Source organism: Punica granatum, chromosome 6, assembly GCF_007655135.1.
Source record: "Punica granatum isolate Tunisia-2019 chromosome 6, ASM765513v2, whole genome shotgun sequence".
Classification (NCBI taxonomy): domain Eukaryota; kingdom Viridiplantae; phylum Streptophyta; class Magnoliopsida; order Myrtales; family Lythraceae; genus Punica; species Punica granatum.
This window is the reverse complement of record NC_045132.1, coordinates 26,700,973-26,717,956: the sequence shown is the minus strand read 5'-3', so window position 1 is coordinate 26,717,956 and position 16,984 is coordinate 26,700,973. Positions and strand designations below refer to the sequence as shown.

Sequence of the window (16,984 nt, the reverse complement as noted above, 5' to 3'; positions counted from 1 at the left end):
GCTTTATCTACGATACCAAGCTCGGCATAGGCTTTCAAAGCCAACGCACTTTCCCTTTGCTCTCCATCGATGTTGCACAAAACTTTTGGATGTGATAGAATAGAACCGAAAATAGAACCGAACCTCTCTGTAAACGGGATAACTAACCCGACTTAACAATTTACACATGGTCGGTTATTTTATTGTCATCTTAAGATTTTCAACAAAAATTGAATGATATCATCATAATAATTAAAAACAAAAAAAAAGGGCCTTCCTAATCCTAATACCCTCTTCATTTTATAAATAAGCTTTTATATATGTACCTTCTTAGCCTCCGTTTGTCAACAGCAAATTCCACAGACAATTGGGGTCAGGAAAAGGAAAATCCATTTCTTTAGATTTATGGCTGGACCCAGATACAATGGGCCTAATTTAAATCGATCGAGTCCAAGGCAGCCCGTCGTCGTCCTCAGCCAGCCCATTTTAACACCGATAGTGACGCATCCATATCCGTAAACTATAAATTGAAGCTCCAACTTTTACGCCTGACTAATTAAAGATGTAATAGAAACGGAGGTCCATCGACTTTGAAGAGACATATTACGTATCTCTGTTCAATGTAATCAAGCAATGGTCAGCTAATGATGAATGTGTTCCGATCCGGGATGGAAGGATTTCAGTTTTCTATTTCCTCTCTGATTATAGTTCTGCTTGGGCATAAGTATATAGCCGGCTTAAAAATTAGTCCTGCAGATTTTGTTCTAATAAGTTACGCATGTAAATGGATAGAAAAAATTGCATGCTTAAAATTATTGGTTCGCAACTTAGCCATGAAGAGGGAAACGAAATACTTGGTTCAGATTTTCAGCCGCATGATAAATTGGGATTGAGGAAGTCAGCGCACATCTATCCCATGGGATACCTTTTTTGTAATAGAAAAAAAGAAGGGGAAAAAAAAGAAGAATAGATAACCAGGTTATGTTTAATAAGTTGAGAATGATAAATTCAATAGCACGCCACCTAATTCATGAGCTTTCTCTTAGCCTTTTTTTTTTGTAATAGAAAAAGGCATGGTTGAATATAATAAGGCCACGTTTGTCGTCGGGTTAGGGATAAGATTAGGGATGGATGAGTTAGGATTTAAATTTTCATTAGATTACAATATTATAATCAAATGTTGGGAATGCGTTTCGATTTAACATTGGGATATTCTATTTAAATGACTAAAATATCCCTTATTTATAACAAAAAGACTAACATATCCCTCAAAATAAGTTCAAAATATTAAAATTAAAATATATTCTAAAATTAAAATTTTAATAAAAAATCAAAATGAAAACAAAACGTCGAAAAAAGAATATGGGCGGTGGGGCCCGAGGCCGGCCTCCACCGCCTAAATCCTCTCTTTCCCTCTTCACTTGAAGAGAGAGAAATAAGAGATAGATCTAGGTTACGGTGGCTCAGTTCCGACCATCACAGTCCCCATTGAGATAACAAGTGATCACAGAGGTCACCGTCGATTTTGTGCCACGACAGCTCGGATTTACCTTCTCTATATCTTTTTAAAGAGAAAGACAGAGAGAAAATAAGGGCGGTGGGGACCCGACACCGTCCACTACCGCCCCAGGCGAGGTCGCTGACGACTTTTGGGTCCTAGCGACCGCGGCAATGGCCAGTGGTCAACCTCCATTGCCCTTCCCATATTCAACTGTTAAAAGGAAAAAGTGGTAGTTTTTGAAATTTTGAAATATGGACAGGGGCTTTGTTGTCTTTTCAAGACAAACACTATACCAATCCATCCTTAACCCACCCCGCGAACGATCAGCAAGTGAAGGACCGATCCTTTTGCGCCAGTACTGTAGCGGGACTGGTACTTGGTGGCTCACGAGCAAGATATAGATGTTGGTTGCCCCCTTAATTGTTTTGTCCTGACGAATCCCAAATCCAATCCCTATCATATCGGCACAAAATACCGGATAAGGATTTTGAAATCCTAATCCCAATTCATACCCGACAGTCAACCATGGCCTAAGGTAAGAAGTAGTCGGAACTTCTTCTTGTAGTGGAGGATGTTGTGCTTAATCATTGGTGTTTGTACAAATCAACTGATGATTTTAAAAAGTATCACTGACTTCCTCATTATCCCATCCATAACTCTTCCAACCTCCCACAGAATATCAAATTAAATTATCGAATGTCGATCTCACTGCACCGAATAGATACCATAATTATTTCTTACGAGATCAGAGAGTACATAACATGTCAAAGTTGTATGTATTAAAGTTGTATATATCAATATAGTAAAATACTATCTTAATAGTAAAATAATATATCTATAAACTAGATTAAAAAAATAAGGAATATTTTCAAGCGTTACGTTCCATTTTGTGCAATGGAACTATGTTATATTCTAATTATCCCTTCCTAACTTGGAGATATGGCATGATTGGAGCTGCGTTCAATTTTAGACCGACGCTGCTTGAACATACGAGAGGGCCTGCCTCGCAGGGATCAGAAGCACTATAGATCAACAAACCACCCATTCATGGTTCTTACCCACCGAGACCAGGTCCCCCCTCCAGGCGGAAGCAAAGGTTGTCCTACTTGCAATCTCTTTAGCTCTCAAACTGGGATGGAGAAACATATGGATTAAATCGGATGCTCTGTTGCTCGTTGATGCTATTCACAACTCCCACCACTTCTCCTGAGACATTAGGAATTTAGTCTCGGATATTACCAGTATTCTTTCAATGTTTTTAATATAAAAATGTACTTGGATACCACGCTGGGATAACCAAATGGCACATGACTTGGGTCAACATGGCCTAAAGTCGAATTTTCATTCATTTTGTATGCTCAACGAGTATCCGAATCTTGATGTACTACTTCATATTTAGTTATGATATATCCAACTTACCTGATAAAAAAAAGGCTCGGAGATATGGCTGAGTAGACGATAGCGTTGGATCACTAATCCATTGTACAAGCTTTTCATACCGAGGGTTCAAATCCCTCTCTTTTCGTTTTCCATTGTACTTGCTCATGGACATTATTGTACCAGCTGCTCCTCATCTAATATTAGTCATGTTCCCTCTTCACTCCCTCAACTACCATCCCCAGTGACCACACTCCCAGTGCTTCATTCACTCGCATCACGAGCTACTGCTCAGTCGGGCGAAGTTAAAGATAACCAATGACAGTCCATCGGTCGTCGAATATAATAAGGTAACAAGTAATTGGTACTTGGAGCCTATATTCGCATTATAGAATGATGGATTTAATTGCATATTTGATATGCATGAATGGAATGGAACATTTTATACAAGTGATTTCATTCCACTTTATTTCATTCATGCATACCAAGTATGAAGGTACTTTTTCTTTTCCTGGCTATTCTGCCCAGACTCCTGTAGAGATTCAAAACTCAGTGAGCAATCACACAAATTAAGAGACGTTCTTAATCTGATCAAATCCAGCACAAATACTTATACCATTAGGAGGGGATGCATGCAGGGCAAAAAAACTCATATCAAGAACCATTTTCCAAATCACATGGACCAACCAGCCCAACTGGGGGTGGGACTTCTGCGATGGGGCGTAATAGGGAGAGAAATAGATGACCATGGTACTCTATAAATAGGCAAAGAAGAACTAGATGTTAATCACAATATCTGTTTACAAGCAGAAAATATTGGGAATTCGCAGCAAGAGGTGTACATTCAACTTAATAGGAGCTATAGAGCAAATTTAATTATCTGACACACCTTAGCTATGAGCCGGAAGGTATCAAAAACCTTGGCAACAGTCAATAGATCAGGCTTGCGCATCGTGGATTGTGATGATCGACTCGCTTTTGCAACAAGACCAAGATCTCCCAATTCCTACAAAACTAACAACACACGATGAGAAAATAACTTTTCTTTGCCATAGCAAATAAATGCAGCCAACCCAGAAGATGGAATCCAAGCGACAATTAATTAACGAACAAAAACGTCAATTTTTGATTTTGTACCGCTTCTTAATTTGCACCTCGGTCCTCCCACAAGCCTTAGCGAGCGCCTTGATGATCGAGGCATCCCCAATTCCCAGCTCCAGTCCCTCGTGAGCCGGTGCAATCCTATTGGCCAACGAGTACACAATTGCAAGAAGGTCATCACGGTCCTCAGCGCATTGCACACAATATCAGTGATCACGATCCGCCCAGTGTCATTCGATATCTGGTCAAAAGCTAAGCACAAGAAAATGAACGGGACCCTCTCGCCCTCGCCCCAACTGGCCACCTTCTTGGAGTCGAACTCCGCCGCCTTCTTCTTCAGCAGCGGTATCTTGCACTTCAGCTCAGCATGAGGCGGTCGAAGGCGGAGGGCTTAGAGGACATGTTGGGAATCCGCTAGGGGGAGAGATGGACGAGGGAGAGGGAGAAGGGCTTAGAGGTGCGAGAGAGGGACTTGAAGCGAGGAGAGAAGACTATGGTGTGGTACTGGGCGTAGCATGAGCGGAGCTGCAACAACACCATGAATCAAAAATGGAAGAGAGGGAGAGAGAGAGAGAGAGAGATCGGACGGGGGACAAACGTCAAGTTTTTAGTGTCAGAGTGCGAGGGACAGCTTTCCCGGGGGGGAAAGAAATGGCGAGAATGTCTCAGGCGAAAGTTGCCGGAGCTATCGTCATTCCCGGGTCCGACTGCAGCCCGGAATACTTTGGGCCATCCTCCACGCCCATCAGAGGCATAGAGTAGATGATATGGTATGGTATGGTCGGGTCGGGTCAATCATTTTTCACGTCGCAACTGATTTGAACTGGTTTTACCATGCTTTAAATTTTGTTGGAGAATCGGTCTAATGCCGGTAATGAGAAAATTCTAGTGCTAATGCTGGACTCTTAAGGTCGATTTCTCGAGCTTGAACTCAAGCTCAGATTTCCAATTTCCATTATCGGGTACTCAAGCTCAGATTCACCTCGGTCGGTATGATGGAAACCTCTACGGTTGCAAGCTCCCACACTCTTCGACATTATGCAGCAGATGATTTCGATCGGCCACAATATATCCCAAATCCTCCAATTACCTAATGCTATGCTAGGAGGACCTGGTTAAGCAAAAGAAAAAGAAAAAGAGGCATTGCCTAAATATGGGCAGACTCGTGTTATATATATATATAGAGAGAGAGGGATACAGCTATACATAATTACAGTGTGGTCCTTTAATGTGAAGATATCACATGTATACCCCTAATATTGGCTCTATGAGGTTATCGACTGCGTATTTGGCCGTTCTCATTTAACCTGGGAATGAGAGAGGGTATTCCAAGTTCAAGGATCCCAACTTACGAGGCATGTTATGGCTGAAATCTTGAGGTTGCTCGAACATCCCAACTCACACAAGAACTTCGATCATGGGCTGGGTGACCCAACCAGAGCTCCACCGTGAGGTCAGTTCTATGAAACTCTTCTATCAACATGAATAAATTTAATGGTGAGCTTTATCTACAAGACCAAACTAGGCATAGGCTTTCAAAGCCAATGCACTTTCCCTTTGCTCTCCATCGAAGTTGCACAAAACTTTTGGATGTGATAGAATAGAACCGAAAATAGAACCGAACCTCTCTGTAAACGGGATAACTAACCCGACTTAACAATTTACACATGGTCGGTTATTGGGATTGAGGAAGTCATTACACATCTATTCCATGGGCCTACCTTTCTTGTAATGGAAAAAAGAAGGGAAAAAAAAAGATAATCGGGTTATGTTTAATAAGTTGAGAATGATAAATTCAATAGCAGGCCACCTAATTCATGAGCTTTCTCTGAGCCTTTTCATTTTAATTTTTTTTCTTTTTGTAATAGAAAAAGGCATGGTTGAATACAATAAGGCCACTTTTGTTGTCGGGTTAGGGAGAAAATTAGGGATGGATGAGCTAGGATTTAAATTTTCATTAGATTACAATATTATAATCAAATGTTGGGAATGTGTTTAGCTTTAACATTGGAATATTCTATTTAAATGACTAAAATATCCCTTATTTATAACAAAAAGACTAACATATCCCTCAAAATAAGTTCGAAATATTAAAATTAAAATTTTAACAAAAAAATCAAAATGAAAACAAAACGTCGAAGAAGGAATATGGGCAGTGGGGCCCAAGGTTGGCCTCCACCGCCTAAGTCCTCTCTTTCCCTCTTCACGTGAAGAGAGAGAATGAAAAGATAGATCCAGGTTACAGTGGCTCAATTCCGACCACTACAGTCCCAATTGAGATTGCAAGTGATCACAGAGGTCACCATCGATTTTGGGCCACCACAGCTCAGATTTACCTTCTTTATATCTCTTTAAAGAGAGAGAAAGAGATAAAATAAGGGCGGTGGGAACCCGACATCGACCACCACCGCCCCAAGCGAGGTCGCTGATGACTTTTGGGTCCTGGCGATCGCGGCAGTGGCTAGTAGTCAAGGCCTCCACTGCCCTTCCCATATTCAACTGTTAAAAGAAAAAAAGTGGAAGTTTTTTAAAATTTGAAATATGGACAGGGGCATTTTCATCTTTTCAAGATAAACACTATATCAATCCATCCTTACTCCACCCCGCGAACGATTAGCAAGTGAAGGACCGATCCTTTTGCGCCAGTACTGCAGCGGGACTGGTACTTGGCGGCTCACAAGCAAGATATAGACGTTGGTTGTCCCCTTAATTGTTTTTGTCCCGATGAATCCCAAATCTAATCCCAATTCATACCCGACGGTCAACCATGGCCTAAGGTAAGAAGTAGTTAGAACTTCTTCTTGCAGTGGAGGATGTTGTGCGTAATCATTGGTGTTTGTACAAATCAACTGATGATTTGAAAAGGTATCACTGACTTCCTCATTATCTCATTATTACGTCCTCCAATCTCTCACCGAATATCAAATTAATTATCGAATGTCGATCGTGCATAGATAGTAGATACCATAATTATTTCTTACGAGATCATCGAGTACATGACATGTCAAAGTTGTATATATTAAAGTTGTATATATCAATATAGTAAAATACTATCTTAACAGTAAAATAATACATCTATAAAATAGATTTAAAAAAAGGAATTTTTTTCAACCCTTATGTTCCATTATGTGCAATGGCTCTATGTTATATCCTAATTATCCCTTTCCAACCTGGAGAAATGGCATGATTGGAGATGCATTCAATTTCACACCGACGCCACCTGGACAACCGAGAGAGCTTGTCTCGCAGGGATCAAAAGGCACTGCAGATTAGCAAACCACCCATTCATGGTTCTTACACACCGAGACTAGGTCCCCCTCCAGGCGGAAGCAATGGTTGTCCAACTTGCAATCTCTTTAGCTCTCGAACAGGGATGGAGAAATATATGGATTAAATCAGATGCTCTGTTGCTCGTCGATGCTATTCACAACTCCCACCACTCACCTCGGGACATTAGGAGTTTTAGTCTCGGATATTACTAGTATTCTTTCGATGTTTTCAATATGGAAATATCCCTGGATGCCACACTCGGATAACCGAAGGGCACGCAACTTGGGCTAACATGGCCTAAAGTCGAATTTTCATTCATTTTGTATGCTCGATGAGTATTCGAATCTTGATGTACTGCTTCATATTTAGTTATGATATATCTAATTTACCTAATAAAAAAAAAACTCGGCTGATATGGCTGAGTAGACGAAAGCATTGGATTGCTAATCCGTTGTATGAGCTTTTTCGAACCAAGGGTTCAAATCCCTCTCTTTCGTTTTCCATTATACGTGCTCGTCAACATTATTGTACCAACTGCTTCTCATCTAATACTAGTCATGTTCCCTCTTCACTCCCTCAACTTACCACCCCCAGTGACCACATTCCCTGTGCTTCATTCACTCACATCACGAGCTACTGCTTAGCTTGGCGAAGTTAAAGATAACCAATGACAATCCATCGGTCATCAAATATAATAAGGTACGTGGAACCTATATTCACATTAGAGAATGATGGGTTTAATTGCATATTCGATATGCATGAATGGAATGGAACATTTTATATGGGTGATTTCATCCCACTTTATTCCATTCATGCATGCCAAGTATGAACTAAATATAGGTGTTTATCACAGTGCATCTACAATAATAAAACATCTACAATATAAAAAAAAGGAAGAGAGAAATATATCGACATAAAAGGATCACATGTTCCCCCTCCCAATCATACTTGCATCCGCAAGTGTATTTATTGAGGTTGTATTTTTTTGCTTGCAATAATAGGGAATCTCTCTTCTAGCACTCCAAATTTGACCATTTTTGCCCAGCGATGAATGTTTTAAGTTGAATAACACCTCGGGGGAGTCGCAATAATGTGTTTGTGTGTGTATATATATATATATATATTGATCATTAAAATAGACTTTCTGAGTTTATACAGTGAACAAACTTCGTTCGTACAACAATATATAGCCTTCTAGTAGGATTTTCAACCTCTTTTTTTTTCAGCTCGTAGTGTATCGTCTCTCTCTCTCTCTTTTTCATATGCTTTAACGTAATAAATGACATTTTTATTTTTTGGGTTGAAAAATGATGAATTGTTGTTCCTCTCTAAATTTTAACACTTCTCAAACACAACATATGACTCAAAATAAGATTACCTCAAAATGTTGACCGAAAGAGAGAACTTATTTTTCTTCTTGCTATCTCAGTGCTCACTTATTTGAGCATTAAATTTGCAATTTCTTATGAATTCATGATAAGCAATGCAGGAGAGATCGACTCTAGGTCGAGTTAAGTTGACTCCAAATCTCAAAATGAATTACGAAATTTATCAATATAATAGCAGTAAATCAAAATTTTTATATGATTAAGTTGAGTTTCTATGATCCTCAGAGTAATGTGGAAACGACGCCCAAAAAGTCATCTCCGTACTCGATTGTAGCTGTTAAATTTTGCATCCAATAGCTAGGTATTCACAAACTCATTTTACAAAATATTAACCATAAAAAAAAGAGCCAAATGCACGCGCAACGTCCGAGCTACAATACGAGTGCTCCTTTTAATGGTATGGAGTCCTTCGATAGGGTCCCAGGGAGCAATAGATGCAGATTTTAGTATACATTTAGCAGTAAACAAATAATATTTACCTAAAGTATACAATATATCATCATTGTTTAGTAGGTGAGATAAAATTTGGAAGAAAAAATTAAGTGAAATTCCTGTGATAGAACATGGGATTAAGAAGGTTAAAAAGGAGGGAATAGAATAATGTTCCGTGGACAATATTTTCTTTCAACTCCAACTTTTATTTTTAATCGTATCATGTTTAAATTAAAAATAAGGGAAATATTAAAGCACAACCTAACAAATAAAATGACGGTTACAGAATAGAATTCTAGCATAAATAATAGCATATGATATAAAAAATGATACAATTATTTATTTATTTTTTGTAGTGTGTATCTTGATTTTTAGAAACCTAATGGGCCCTAACTAATTAAGTAAGGAAATCGAGCATACAAAAAAAAATGGTAGGTCAAAAACCTAACGTTGAAACACGTCGACCAATCGTCCAACCCGCAAAGGAATTAAGAAAGAACGATATGAACAGAAGACTAAACATGTTATTATTAATCAAATTAACGGACTTCCGTAATCCTATTCCCCGCCGAATCACGTTGGGTGCCGGGCCCAAATTCAATGGGCCTAATACATCGACTCAATTGAAGCCCATGATCGACCATCAGCCGAGCCCATTTTTTTACCACCTGACTAACACCGACGCATCCCCATCCATCCCATCCTATCCTTTCCTATAATAAAATAGTAAACTCGGCCGCCGACAGATTGACCATCTCGAAGAACAGATTAGGGTTTGCAGGGAGGTGCTGATGCTGAGGTAGAAGATGGGGATGAAGATGGCAGTACCTTTACGTCATGCAGGATCAGCGATGGAGGGGCTTGCTTGGAATTTGATGCGAATCGAGAATTGGGCGCGCCGCTGGATCCCTGAGCGCCCCCCCAAGGTAGAGTAGTGGCACCTGATTACATTCTGATGGATTTCATCTCTTCAGTTGTCTCGCTGATAAAATAATAAACTTTCTCGCGTTTTAGAGTTTAGGGCCGCCTTTGCTATTCCGGGATTCACGATATATATATATATATATATATATATAGGGTCAAAAGTTGTGCTTTGTGTTTCTACAAGCAATAATTCAATGATCTGTTTGGCTGATTCTGTTTTAATTCGACTGAATGACTGACTGCCTGCCTGCCCGTGCCTGTTCGAATCTGAGATTCATTCTTTTCCTGCCGCAAATTTTCATTCACTTCCATTCTTTTCCTGCCGCAAAGTAGGGTACGGTCACCTGTTTTTCATGTAGCTTAGGAGGTATATCTCCTTCTGCAGCGAGAAACGAAATTCGGCTCTTGCATCGGTTATAACCTCAAAATATCGAATCAGTGTATACCTACCACTGCCTGCCTTCCTTGAGCTTTCTAGATCTTTAAAATTAGAGAAGAATTCCGGTCTACTAGCTGCCATGTCGATCGCATTAGTAAGCCAGGGTCAAATTTTTGTTGGATGCGCACTGATCTATTCATTACTTTCTCATGAAGCAGCGGCCACCGCCGGATTGGTTGACGCCCAAAGAGATGCAGTCCTACAAAGCTAAGTTGATGAAAAGCCAGGTAAATAAATATATGACTAATCTGTGAATGAATGCATGCACTTCTTTCTCGTGGCTCGCTCTTCTCCTACAAGGATTTTCTCATCCTCCCGTTGTTCTGATTGGCTTAAAATCTAGGGCTTCGATGTTGATGACTTTCCTCATGCCGGAGGCCATCTAGTTCGACCGGCTGAACCTGGAGAATTCGACCCTGGCCACTACGACCATCTTCTTCAGCTTGCTGTTGCTAATTACACTGCCTACCAGGTTATATAGGGCTTGTTGGCTGATCTTATTTTCTTTTATTTATATTTTTTCCCCGCATACACACTACGTTGGCATCTGTTCACTCCGTTCTTTTGTATTGATCGCTTATTTATTTCTGCTGGGGCCTAGGCGGGGATCTCCAATCTTGAGAATAATAACGGATGACCTTTCTTGCCTCTCAGCACTCGTTGATATGCAAGCCCCGACTTCTGAAGTCGAATTCCGAATGGTGCGGCGCTGGTTATGCTCACTATATGACATTCGAGGCACTGGATTGTGCTGCCGGCACTGTTAAAGAGTATGAGGCTCGTGTGTTCAGTTCTCCATTCAGCGACTCATTCTGCCACTTTTGCAGGGTCAAAGGTTTTATATTCAGTCGATTGAGTTCCCCATTGACTTTTAGTTTTAACTTGATTAAACTAGTTGTCCCCAAAACACTCCGCCCCCCCTCCCCCCAAAACCAAAAAAAACACATTAATTTTGTTTCTTCTCCAATTCTCTGTAGGTTCAAAGAAGATCCCTCCGATGCCTCATGGTGCCACAGCCCCTTCTCGCCCCCAGATTGTGGATTATAACCGCGATGAAGATATTTGCATATAGAACCATAGGAGGGGGATTATATTTATATTTCCGGTTTGCTTACTGGTTCTGTGCATGGGAAGGTAGGAAATTGGAAGTTATGCTAAACGTGAAGAAGCTGAGCTTTGACTGGACAACTAATAGTTAGGAAGGTAGCTGTTGCGGGATTAGCTTGGTCCCGAGATGAGGAATGATGTAGTAGAAACGGAAGTCCATCGACTTTAAATGGACATATTACTTATATCCTGTTCAGTGTAATTAAGCAACGGCTAGCTAATTGCGTTCTTCTCCCGGGTGGAAGGATTTCGATTTTCTATTTCATCTCTAATTATAGTTTCGCTGGTATATATAGACGGCTTGAAAGTGAGTCCTGCAGATATATATTTTTTTTGGCGTAAGTGTTCCAAAAAGAGAGAATGACGGATCATTTACGTAACTTGTTAAATAAACAGACAAATTTCAACCAAGCAAGACGGGGATTTTGAATTATTGAAGAACAAATCCAGAAAAATTGCTTTCTTAAAAACTATTGGTTTGCAACTTTAGCCATGAGAGAAAAATGAAATGATTGGCTTCAGGTTTCGGTCACATGATAGATAAATTGGGAATGAGGAAGGAATCTAATGTGATACGCATCCTCATTTTCTTCACATTGCGGTTGCTAATTACAATGCCAATGCCTACCACGAGTCCAAACAGATTAAATAAAATACAAAATAAAACGTAGTTTTAGAAAAAAGAAAAATAAAATCCAAGGTGTGATTGGAGAGAAGGGGGCTGGGGCACCCCTTTGGCCGCCCGCTTCTCGATTGAGGTTGCCAGTGTGAGTCGGATCAATCATTTCATTTAGCAAATGCTTTCTAGACTAAGATGATTGAAATGCTATTTTTCTTAATATCATGATTGAAATGTTACTTTTCTTTCCTAAAAAGATATTAATTCACTTTGAAATGTTAATTTATTTGAATAGCATGGAAACCTAAATATATATGTTTATAAATCAATTTTATTTCCTACTAAATACTACATTTAATGTGATAGTATACTTTACTTTTATTAGATATGATCAAAGGGCTGAATGAACCCTTCGATCTCTGAAGTAAGTTTTTTGGAAATTAAAATACTTAAACAAATTAATCTAATATATATATATATATATGCATTACATAGGCGTGGGTCAATGGCAGCTCAAATAGTATTTGTTGTCTTAAGTTTCAAGAATGAAAGAAAAACTTGGTATTAACATGTATATATATATATATATATATTTATATAGAAATTGAACTATAAAATTCAAATTAACAATTATCATTTAATTTAATTTCTTATTTTATATAAAATAAATTTAATATATAGAGTAAAAAGTGAACTTTGTATATTATAAATATAAATATTTATATTTATATTATGTAAAAAATGAACTTTGTTAATGACTCTAATTAATTTGGCTAAATTCGAGCTCATAATTCTTTCTATATATATTTTTAGTCGAGAGAAGAGAAAATAATATAATAATTTTAGGAGGTTTGGTTTTTGTTTAGGGTTTCGTTCTATCAGCTATAAATATATATATATATATATATATTTCTACTCTATGAAAGAATGCAATGGCCGCCCAAGGAACGCACACGTCATTAGCTAACTGTTGCTTAATTACATTGAACAGGATATAAGTAATATGTCCATTTAAAGTCGATGGACTTCCGTTTCTACTACATCATTCCTCATCTCGGGACCAAGCTAACCCCGGAACAGCTACCTTCCTAACTATTAGTTGTCCAGTCAAAGCTCAGCTTCTTCACGTTTAGCATGACTTCCAATTTCCTACCTTCCCATGCACAGAACCAGTAAGCAAACCGGAAATATAAATATAATCCTCCTCCTATGGTTCTATAGGAAAACCAGTCCGTCGGGTTATAATCCACAATCTTGGGGCGAGAAGGGGCAGAGACACCACGAGGCATCGGAGGAATCTTCTTTGAACCTACAGATAATTGGAGAAGAAACAAAATTAATATGTGTCTCTTTTTTTTTTTTTGGGGGGGGGGGGAGGATGGGAGAGCGACTAGCTTAATCAAGTTAAAACTAAAAGTCAATGGGTAATCCAATCGATTGAATATAAAACCTTTGACCCTACAAAAGTGGCAGAATGATTCTCCGAATTCAGAATCGAACACACGAGCCTCATACTCTTTAGCAAAACCGGCAGCACAGTCCAGTGCCTCGAATGTAATATAGTGAATATCACCAATGCCGCACGCCTCGTAATTCGACTTCACAAGTCGGGGATTGCATATCAACGTGCACTGAGAGGCAAGGAAGATCATCAGTTATTATTATTCTCAAGATTGGAGACCCCCGCCTAGGCCCGAGTATAATTAAACAAGCAATCAATACAAAAGAACGGAGTGAACAGATGCCAACGTAGAGCGTATGCGGGGAAAAAAATTATAAATAAAATAAAATAAGATCAGCCAACAAGCCCGAGATAACCTCGGAGGCAGTGTAATTAGCAACAGCAAGCTGAAGAAGATGGTCGTAGTGAGCAGGGTCGAATAGTCCAGGTGGAGCCGGTCGAATTAGGTGGCCTTTGGCATGAGGGAAGTGATCAACATCGAAGCCCTAGATTTTAAGCCAATCAGAACAACGGGAGGATGAGAAAATCCCTGTAGAAGAAGAGCGAGCCACGAGAAAGAAGTGCGTGCATTCATTCACGGATTAGTTATATATTTATTTACCTGGCTTTTCACCAACTTATCTTTGTAGGACTGCATCTCTTTGGGCGTCAACCAATTGGGCGGTGGTAGTTGCTTGATGAGAAAGTAATGAATAGATGATCAGTGCAAATCCAACCAAAATTTGACCCTGGCTTACTAATGTGATCAACATGGCAGCTAGCAGAGCGGAATTCTTCTCTAATTTTACAGATCTAGAAAGCTCGAGGAAGGAAGGCTGTGCTACGTATACACTGATTCGATATTTTGAGGTCCCAACCGATGCAAGAGCCGAATTTCGTTTTTCGCGGCAGAAGGAGATATACCTACTAAGCTACATATTAGAAGTTTAGAGCATCGAAAAAGTTAGCCATCGAAAAGTTTTTTTTTTTTTTTAATATTCCACCAGCAAACTACGTATTATATATACTTCTAATCGGTAATGGAAGTGAATGAAAATTCGCGGCAAGAAAAGAATGAATCTCAGATTCGAGCAGGCACAGGCACAGGCAGGCAGGCATGCGGGCAGTCGAATTTAAACGAAAGCAGCTACTCTACCTTGGGGTAGGGCCCATGGATCCAGCTGCGCGCCCAATTCTCGATCGGCATACGGTGCGCCCAATTCCAAGCAAACCCCTCCATCGCTGATCCTGCATGACGTAAAGGTACTGCCATCTTCATCCCCATCTTCTACCTCAGCATCAGCAGCTCCCTGCAAACCCTAATCTGTTCTTCGAGATGGTCAATCTGTCGGCGGACGAGTTTATTAATTTATAGGATAGGATAGGACAGGATAGGGATGTGTCCTTGTCAAGTGGTAAAAGAAGGTCTCGGCTGAGGGTAGATGATGGGCTTTCATTGAGTCGTTGTATTAGGCCCATTGAATTTACGCCTTTTTATTGTTTTGAACAGTAACAGCTAATGTTGGGTCGGGTCGGGTCGGGTTTGAGTGGCGCTGTTGGCTATGTTGGCCGTCGGTACCTTTATCTTTTTACCTAACTTTCTTGGATTTTGATCACTCTCTCTTCATCCCTGAACGAGCCCAATCTCTTTGATTGCTTGTCCCCTGATAAGGGTTCAGTGATTCTTCTACTGCTGGTGTTGGATGTGCTGGTCGGTGTTGTTGTTGTTGTTCTGAAGCTATCACCTCTGTCTGAGGACTTTCGTGGTTTATCAGAGAACTTCGGGGTTGTTTGACTAGCGAACCCTTGATTGAGAGTGGGATGCACTTCGATCTTCCGGAGATTGACTCGCCGTTATCTGCCGAGTTTGATGTCTTACAAGTCCTGACAGTTTGCATATGTATTTTAGTACAAGAAATTCAAAGACTGGCAAAGAAGCATAAGTTGCTACGTCACAAAGAAGAGAGAGAACAATAACATAAGACAAACTCGCAATTATTGTTCATGATCCATGACATGCAGGACTAATGGACTACGTAGGATTTCCCAACTTGTGGGGGTGACTCAAAGCACCAAATCAAGACATTAGGCAACCAATTTAATGTCAGTGTGAAAGAGCCTATTGGTTGCTTCACCTCATGAGGTATATCACAGCGGACAAGGCAAAAAATCGATGGGGCGGAGATCATGAACTTAACTTAACAAATCAATAATTTCAATTTTGTAATATAAATCAAGTGCTTTCCCTGCCTGGATGATTTGTTATGTTAAGTTCGTGATCTCTGTCCCATCAATTTTTTGCCTTGTCCGATGTGATATACCTCATGAGGTGAAGCAAATTCTTATGAAAAGAGGAGTCATTACCATACATTACTTATGTTTAGTAATATTAATCCACGTACTTTCGTGCTTGGATGATTTGTTATGTTAAGTTCATGATCTCCGCCCCATTGATTTTTCGCCTTGTCCAGTGTGACATACCTCGTGAGGTGAAGCAAAGTCTTCTGAAAAGCGGAGTCAATACTAAACATTACTTATGTTTTGGTCTGACACGTCTCATGTTCTTTCACCTGTCAAGAGATTGGAGGCTTTTGTCGGCTGAATTGCCATAAAATGTTGCCTCTTTCACACTGACAATAATTTGGTTGCCTAAAGTCTTGATTTGGTGCTTTGAATCACCCCCACAAGTTGGGAAATCCTATGCAGTTCATTAGTCCTGTATGTTAAGGATCACGAACAATAATTGCGAATTGTCTTATGTTCTTCAGGAGCCTGAACTCAACGGGAAACCCTGTGGTGTGCCTGAACTTAATTAAATTAATTAATAGATGATGATGAAGAAGCTTACCATATAATAATTGATTTATTTATTTGATTTATTTATATCATATATTTGCTCGTGGAAGGAAGAGCTCCCCATGAGGGAATCGAGCTAACAGAGGAGCTCTGGTCCGGTCCCCCATGGCCTTTTTTATGCTGGGATATTTTTAGTTTGGGGAAGCTCTTCAAGATTTCCATCCATAGAATAGAATATAATAGATAGTCTTCCATCCATCCTATATATATATATATATCCTTGTCTTTTGGTGCTGTCGAATTAGACTTTGTCTTTCAGTTCTTGAATCAGAGACCGTTGCTCTGATCTGATGGAGGTGCATTTCAACGGGGCAGGGCGGGGCGGAAGCCGTTTGCCGTTGGCATGTTTCAGAATTATTAGCAGCTTCGTATCCATCAATTTCCGGGACGGAAATACATTTGGAAAAAAAAAAGCATCGAGAATAGAAGTTGAAGCTGAGAGGGACTTGCATTGCATACCGTATTCAACCCATGGTTGCAGTAAGAGCTTGGGATAGAATTTATAGATGAAAGCCAGAGTGAAACTCCAGTTTTTAATTGAGTTGACCTA

At 39.8% G+C, this 16,984-nt stretch overlaps 2 protein-coding genes and 1 long non-coding RNA gene across 4 annotated transcripts; 1 reads left to right on the top strand and 2 right to left on the bottom strand.

Moving 5' to 3' along the window:
- Positions 1–3,544: 3,544 nt before the first annotated feature.
- Positions 3,545–4,004, bottom strand: LOC116211840. Its single transcript, XR_004157758.1, has 3 exons — positions 3,995–4,004; positions 3,747–3,863; positions 3,545–3,612 (listed from the first exon to the last, which is right to left on the bottom strand). It is a non-coding gene; the product is annotated as an uncharacterized LOC116211840 (long non-coding RNA).
- Positions 4,005–9,854: 5,850 nt separating this feature from the next.
- Positions 9,855–11,483, top strand: LOC116212315. Its single transcript, XM_031546867.1, has 5 exons — positions 9,855–9,974; positions 10,570–10,638; positions 10,755–10,883; positions 11,066–11,246; positions 11,389–11,483. Exons 1-5 carry the CDS (start codon positions 9,855–9,857, stop codon positions 11,481–11,483), a joined length of 594 nt encoding a protein of 197 aa, XP_031402727.1.
- Positions 11,484–13,070: 1,587 nt separating this feature from the next.
- Positions 13,071–14,929, bottom strand: LOC116210121. Of its 2 annotated transcripts, none has more exons than XM_031543933.1 (5): positions 14,735–14,929; positions 14,201–14,272; positions 13,956–14,084; positions 13,588–13,768; positions 13,071–13,446 (listed from the first exon to the last, which is right to left on the bottom strand). In XM_031543933.1, the coding sequence occupies exons 1-5, from the start codon at positions 14,861–14,863 to the stop codon at positions 13,226–13,228; spliced, it is 732 nt and encodes a 243-aa protein (XP_031399793.1). In that variant the 5' UTR covers positions 14,864–14,929; the 3' UTR covers positions 13,071–13,225. The 2 variants fall into 2 exon arrangements, with proteins under 2 accessions (XP_031399793.1, XP_031399794.1); XM_031543934.1 differs by having other exon boundaries at positions 13,600–13,768.
- Between the last annotated feature and the right edge of the window lie 2,055 nt (positions 14,930–16,984).

Bases quoted from the DNA above. Each gene is read 5' to 3' on its own strand.
- LOC116212315 (XM_031546867.1), top strand. From the start codon at position 9,855: ATGGGGATGAAGATGGCAGTACCTTTACGTCATGCAGGATCAGCGATG. The intron at 9,975-10,569 runs GTAGAGTAGTGG...CTCATGAAGCAG, and splicing joins TCCCTGAGCGCCCCCCCAAG to CGGCCACCGCCGGATTGGTT. The intron at 10,639-10,754 runs GTAAATAAATAT...CTTAAAATCTAG, and splicing joins CTAAGTTGATGAAAAGCCAG to GGCTTCGATGTTGATGACTT.
- LOC116210121 (XM_031543933.1), bottom strand. From the start codon at position 14,863: ATGGGGATGAAGATGGCAGTACCTTTACGTCATGCAGGATCAGCGATG. The intron at 13,769-13,955 runs GTTATCTCGGGC...CTTGCCTCTCAG, and splicing joins CTAATTACACTGCCTCCGAG to TGCACGTTGATATGCAATCC. The intron at 13,447-13,587 runs GTTTTATATTCA...AATTATCTGTAG, and splicing joins CCACTTTTGTAGGGTCAAAG to GTTCAAAGAAGATTCCTCCG.